Source organism: Nematolebias whitei, chromosome 6 (genome assembly GCF_014905685.2).
Source record: "Nematolebias whitei isolate Nwh7 chromosome 6, NemWhi1, whole genome shotgun sequence".
Lineage (NCBI taxonomy): Eukaryota > Metazoa > Chordata > Actinopteri > Cyprinodontiformes > Rivulidae > Nematolebias > Nematolebias whitei.
The window spans coordinates 45951928-45959188 of NC_056503.1; the positions used below are offsets into that span (position 1 = coordinate 45951928).

Consider the following 7261-nt stretch of genomic DNA (forward strand, 5'->3'; position numbering starts at 1 on the left):
TTGTTTAATGTGTTTGATTTTCCTTAAAGAATTAACAGTCGGTTCTGATCCAGCTCAGCTTTGAATAAAATTTAGTTTTTGTTTTTCTCACCTTTTCGGTTCCGGTTTATTTCTCCACCATGTCTGGGAAACGGTCGGGTCCAGTCCGGTCCTGGTGCAGCCAAAGAACCGGGTCCGTCTGTGACTCAGGGAGCTGTTAGCTCTGAGAGCCTGCCCCCCTCAGAGGAGGAGATATATCTGCTTCTGATCTCATCATCCCGATCCGGGACCACATGTGGACCGAGCCAAGCTGAGCCGGACCGAAGAGCGCAGCCCGGACTCAGGGTGTCCTCAGCTGCTGGAGAACCGCCTGCATGGATCCCAGAACCCTGAGGAGGAACCTGGTTCTCCTGCAGCTCAGCTTCTGCCTCTTCTCCGCGGGAGACACCAAACAGGTGAGTGGACCACAGCTGGACACACCTGTCTCTGAGGGAGGACCCGGGTCTGTCTGGATCAGAACATTCAGGTGTTTTTCTGACTTTCATCAATCCGCGCGCACGTGACTCATCAAGTATCTTTACTGAACTAACAAGACCTGACCGTCCATGGAGGAATGCATGTCGCCCGCCGCCCTTCAAACCATTTTCAGCCTGAGATCTGATGAGGAGAGAGGATGCTCAGCTGCATACAGATCTCTGTAGGACTAATACAAAATATGACTCTCAGCCTTGACTCGGTCTCCACTATGGACTTCATCACCCAGAATGCAATGCACCGGTGAATTAATGACGTCTTTAGGTGAAAACTTTAATAAACAGACACAATTTTAAGTCATTAGGCGTTTTCCTGTCACAAACACCAACTTTGAGTAGAACAGAGAACATATCAGTCATCAGGTGAGGTCAGTCAGCCCTCAGAGTCTGTGATGGGATGACTCTCACCTACTACCACACCACATGTGTCCTCAACTCATGTAAAACCGGCTGATTGCCTGTGGCGGCCATCTTGAATTGGGTTGTTTTGTCGATAGAGTTCAGTAAAACATCTGAAGGTTTGACTTTTATTTTTTTAATTAGTCCTGTTCTGGTTCTCCATTCCGCTGCTCCTCAGAGTTCCCAGGATCTGGTCTTGACAGCAGCGTTCTCTGATTTTGGACCACAGACCTGCAATAATCTTCAGACCAAACTTGAACTTGAAGCTTTTGTATTTTTGGAAAGTTCACAGCTCTGACAAAGTCTGAAACTGAGGAGATGTCACGACTTGTCGAGTTTTGTTTGTTCCGTTTGTTTTTATTTTTGCAGGAATGCAGAATCGCTCATCGTGTTGACTCTGACTTGTTTTTTATTCCGACTTGTTTTGTTCGAGTCTGACTGGTCTTTTTTTGGGCGGCATGGTGGCTCAGTTGGTGGAGTTGTTGCCTCTTATCGAGAAGGTCGCAGGATCAAATCCCGGCCAGGGGCCTTTCTGGGTAGAGTTTGCATGTTCTCTCCGTGCATGCGTGGGTTTTCTCCGGGTACTCCCACAGAACAAACCCGTGTATAAGATAGAACTTTATTGATCTCACAGGAAATTGTCGTGCCAGAGATTCTGTACAAAGGAACAAGAAATCACACAAGATTTAAAAACTAACAGAGAATATATAAGAAAATGATTAAGGTCTAAACAGGTCAGGTGAAGACAGAAGCAAAGTGTTTATTGTAGTGCAGGATCAGTTTTATTGTCCAATGTGTAGAAAGGGGGATGAGTTGAAAAGTTTGAAGGACTGGTGGTCTCAGTCTACGACTGAAGGTGCTGCAGTAAGAGTCCAGGGTGTCATGCAGGGGGTGTGACGTGCTGTTCAGGATCTGGAGCAGTTTCCTCAGCGTCCTCTGCTCTGACACCTCTGTCAGAGACTCGGGTCCACTCCCAGAACTGAACCAGCTCTCTTGATGAGTTTATCAAATCTGCTGGCATCAGCTTTATTCACCTGCTGCCCCAGCACACCACAGCGTAGAAGATGACGCTGGAGACCACCGAGTAGTAAAACATCTGCAGCATAGTTCTGCAGATGTTTCTCCTCAGAAGGAAAAGGTGACTCTGCCCTTTCTTGTAGAGGGCGTTGGTGTTAGCTGTCCAGTTTATTGTCTAAGTGGACCCCTAGGTAATTGTAGCAGTCCACAGTGTCCACCTCAGTACCCTTGATGTCGATAGGGTTGCGGGGGCTGATCTTCTTCCTGTAGTCCATCTGCAGCTCTTTAGTTTTTCCAACATTGAGTTGCAGGTGGTTCTGTCCATCACACCTCTGTATTCAGCTTCCTGGTCACCAGTGATGCAGCCCACAATGGCAGAGTCATCCAGAACTTCTGCAAATGGCAGGATTGTGAGTTGTACCTGAAGTCCGAGGTGTAGAGGGTGAACAGAAACTGTGAGAGGACCGTCCCCTGAGGAGCCCCTGTGCTGCCCAGTACGGTGTCCGAGGTGGTGTTCTGCAGCCTCACATACTGTGGCCGACCTGTGAGGTAGTCCCTAATCCAGGTGACCAGTGAGTCATTCACCTGCATGTCCAGGAGCTGACTGCAGAGTACATAGTAGAGTAGAGTACTGCATGTTAGACTGAGTGGTAACTCTAAATTGTCCCTAGATGCGAGTGAAAGAGTGAATGGTTGTTTGTCTCGTTTGTCTCCGTGTGTCCCTGTGATGGACTTGTGACCTGTCCAGGGTGTTCCCCAATACAGCGATAGCTAGACATGGACACCAGTGACCCCAGTGACCCCCGCACCCCGAAAAAGGAGGAAGCGGGTAAAGATGATGGATGGATGGATGGCTTTTTTTGAGTCTGACTGGTTTTATTTTAATCTGACTGGCTTTATTTGAGTCTGACTTGTTTTATTTGACTCTGATTTGTTTTATTTGAGTCTGACTTGTTTTATTTGAGTCTGACTGGTTTTATTTTAATCTGACTGGTTTTATTTGAGTCCGACTGGTTTTATTTGACTCTGATTTGTTTTATTTGAGTCTCACGTGTTTTATTTGAATCTGACTGGTTTTATTTGAGTCTGACTGGTTTTATTTGAGGCAGCACGGTGGCACAACTGGTAGAGCTGCTGCCTCTCAGCGAGCAGGTCCCTGGTTCAAACCCCGGTCCAGGGGCCTTTCTGGGTGGAGTTTGCATGTTCTCTCCGTGCATGCGTGGGTTTTCTCCGGGTACTCCGGTTTCCTCCCACAGTCCAAAAACATGCATGTTAGGCTGATTGGTAACTCTAAATTGTCCCTAGGTGTGAGTGAGAGAGTGAATGGTTGTTTGTCTCGTTTGTCTCTATGTGTCCCTGTGATGGACTTGCGACCCGTCCAGGGTGTACCCCGCCCCTCGCACAGTGACTGCTGGACATGGGCACCAGCGACCCCCGTGACCCAAAATGGAATAAGCGGGTAAAGAAAATGGATGGATGGATGGTTTTATTTGAGTCTGACTGGTTTTATTTGAGGCAGCACGGTGGCGCAACTGGTAGAGCTGCTGCCTCTCAGCGAGCAGGTTCCTGGTTCAAATCCCGGTCCAGGGGCCTTTCTGGGTGGAGTTTGCATGTTCTCTCCGTGCATGCGTGGGTTTTCTCCGGGTACTCCGGTTTCCTCCCACAGACCAACAACATGCATGTTAGGCTGATTGGTAACTCTAAATTGTCCCTAGGTGTGAATGAGAGAGTGAATGGTTGTTTGTCTCGTTTGTCTCTATGTGTCCCTGTGATGGACTTGCGACCCGTCCAGGGTGTACCCCACCCCTCACACAGTGATTGCTGGACATGGGCACCAGTGACCCCTGTGACCCAAAATGGAATAAGTGGGTAAAGAAAATGGATGGATGGTTTTATTTTGAGTCCGACACATTTTATTTGAGTCTCACGTGTTTTTATTTGAATTTGACTGGTATTTGAGTCTGGTTTCATTTGAGTCTGGTTTAATTTGAGTTTGACTTGTTTTATTTGAATTTGACTGGTTTTATTTGAGTCAGACTGGTTTTATTTTTAGTCCGACTGGTTTTATTTTTAGTCCGACACATTTTATTTGAGTCTGACGCGTTTTGTTTGAGTCCGACTCGTTTTGTTTGAGTCCGACTCGTTTTGTTTGAGTCCGACTCGTTTTGTTTGAGTCCGACTCGTTTTATTTGAGTCCGACGCATTTTATTTGTTAGTTTTGAAGGACTTCCTGGAGAATTAAATGTAAAAAAATAATAATAATAATAATAATCACAATTACATCTTATTATCATCTTCTGAGAGTTTTATTAAAATCACTGCTCAGGATATATTTTGCTAACAGATAGACCATGCTGACAAGCCTTTCTAAGAGTTCAGGAGAACTCTGTGAGAAGAAGGACTTTGAGCTGAGAACAGAGGAATGTTCCTCACGTTTAACTGTAGCTGCAGAGTCGGCTGAGAAGACAAGATCTGTCTCAGTCGAAGCTGCTGGTTCTATCAGGGACAGTTTCACCAGACTGATACAGATGGAGATCAGGTTTGTTCCAGATAAAAGAACCACGAGAACATGGAGCACGCTTAGATGGAAGAGATCTGGAGTTGTGTGGGTTCTGATCCAGCTGCAGGTTATAATGAAGGTTTGAGATCAGAAACCAGAGACCTAAGTCCAGAGACCAGAGACCCAATCCAGAAACCAGAGAGTTCCCAGGAGAACCTGGACCTGCTGTCTGAGTGTTCTTCCAAATGTCCCGGTAAATGTGTCGTTTTGTTTTGGTTCTCTGCAGGTGTGCCACTGTACTGGGAAGTCCTTCTGTCACTGTGATGGGGTCAAAGGTCAGAAGGTGAGAAGATCTCCATCTAAACTTCATGTTCTCTAATTTTACTGGAAGACACACAAACTGGAATCCAGAACCTGACAACGTTGATTTTACTGCTCAAGTCAGGAGAGAAACTTTATTTTTGTCATCAGTCATTCTGTGAAAAAAAAAAACATTTAAAATCAGATTTATAGAAATTTAGTAGCATTTTGATGTTTTTTTTTACTTTATTTAGCTCATTTCTCTGCACTCAGCCAAATTAACTAAACTATTATTTAAAAAATGTTTTATTTTAGTTAAATTATTATTAAAAGCCAATTTGTTTGACAAAAAGTGAGACATTTTGAGACGAGCAGCTGTTTTGGTTCCTCTGGATCACACAGGTGTGTTAAAACAACACCAAGCAGGAAAGACATCAGCAATGACCTCAGAGAAGCAGCTATTGCTGCCCATCATCTGGGAAGGGTCAAAGGTCATTTGCAAACTATCTAGAGTCCATTTTACAGGGAGAAAGATTATTCGCAAGTGGGAAAACATTTTAAACAGCTGACAATCTTCACGGCAGATTTACCCGGAAGGTCAGACTGTGCAATGCTCAGAGAAATGAAAAAAAAAGAGCTAGGCACTCCAGTCATGATGTTCCAGTTCAGATAAGAAACAGCAGAGACAGAGACATGATGGTATTTTATCACTTTGTCTGCTTTTTTCTCTAAAATGATGTTTGGCGGGATCATGTGACACGGTTCTGCTCTGACCTGTCTGGACTTGTTCTGAGGATATTCAGATGTCTGGTCTCTCAGGAAACGTCTCACTCTCGCCACCATCATAACATTTCAACCGATGAAATCTCTCGTTGTTATGACTCGTGGATTTGTTTCAGTTTCTGACTCCACTGACCCCCGGATCATCGCTCGGTCCCCCAGTGATGGTCTGCTGTCACTGCACATGAGGACTCCTCTGAGGAACCCTCGGGGTCTGGGGTCCAACTGTCCGATGGCAGAATATTAAAAATCTTAATATTTTGTGTTCAACACATTTGAGCAGATTTCAAACGGTTCTGAAGGGTCCTGCTTCCAGAGTGGAAGGTTTTTTTTCATATCTTCAGTTCATCTGCATTGACTCCTGCAGTCTTTGTGTTGCCGCTGCAGACTGCAGACCCTCAGGTATGGCATCAGAGACCACCCAGGTGTAAACTCTGTGCCCTCAGGTGAGTTCAGTGGCAATAGAAAGAAAATAAAAGGCTGGTTCCTCTTGGCTGAAGGTGAACCATCCAGCTGTTCTATCAGAATATGAATGGAGATAGAAATCAGCAAGAACTGATTCAACATCCGAACCCCACCTGACCTCCGGCACTCTGCTGCCCCCTCCTGTGCAGTAGAAGAACTTCATCTCTCTTTCTGTTTCAGGGAGAACCTGGACTTACTGGTCACCTTGGATTTCCTGGAAGGATTGGTTTCCCTGGAAATGAGGGGAGTCCGGGCCCACTTGGAGAAAAGGTAATCTGTCCAGATGACCTGACTTAATCTTGTTAGATTTTTCTACCTGGATTATTGAGCATGCCTCAGCACGAATCAATCTGTTCTTCGTAATAGCAGTAGTAGTAATAGTAGCTGTGTTAGTAGTAGTAGAAGGAGTAGTTAGTGTGAAATAGTGCAGATGATCCAAGACTTCACAACCAAATACAAAAAAAAACAAACTTTGAGCCAAAATACAAAAAACATTTTTGTCCATATAAACATAATTAACATAGCAGACATTTACATACAGAATAAGCATTAGATTCAGTCAGTGTTGATTTTTTTTCTGTAGGCAGGGTCAGTGTTAGACATAAAGAACAGAAAAAAGTACAAAATATTTTTTATTGAGGTTGAAAGGTGACTCGGTGTGATGTTGGTTCCAGTAAATTCAATATTTGACTTTCTGATCAGAACTTTCTGCTTCATGATCTGAAGTGACTGGTTGATACAGCACAAGAAAGAAACTGATGGGTTTGGAAAAAAATACTCATGATTTTAAACATATGACCTTTAAAAACATGGATGGATGGATGATGGATGGATATATGTTGGATGCATGTTGGGTGTATGTGTGTTGATGTATATTTGTTGTATGTATGTTGTATGTATGTATGTATGCATGTATGTATGTTGTATGTATGTTGGGGAGTGGTGGCACAGAGGTTAGAAGATGGGCCTGTGATCGGAAAGTCACAGGTTCAACTCCCGGTACCATCAACATCAAAAAATGTTGGTGGAAAAGGTGGAACACCCACACCTGCCTCCACCCTCATTCACCCCACTCTGGGCCCCTGAGCAAGGCCCTTAACCCCCACCATCTGCTCCCTAAACAGGTCTCTCTTGAAAATGAGTTCTCGTGGCTCAATGAGACGACCTGTATAAATAAAGGCTAAATGAAAAATAATGTATGTTTTATGTACAGAATATGTATTATGTATGTTGTATGTTTGATGTTGGACATATATATGTTGGATATATGTTGATGCATGTATGTATG

At 44.4% G+C, this 7261-nt stretch overlaps 1 protein-coding gene across 1 annotated transcript in view; it reads left to right on the forward strand.

The window, feature by feature from the left end:
• Window positions 1-353: 353 nt before the first annotated feature.
• Window positions 354-7261, forward strand: part of col4a3 (collagen, type IV, alpha 3) — a 54238-nt gene continuing 47330 nt past the window's right edge. The window contains exons 1-3 of the mRNA XM_037677908.1: window positions 354-434; window positions 4715-4771; window positions 6154-6243. Of these exons, the coding sequence (XP_037533836.1) occupies window positions 354-434; window positions 4715-4771; window positions 6154-6243 (228 nt within the window). The remainder of the gene's footprint in view (window positions 435-4714; window positions 4772-6153; window positions 6244-7261) is intronic.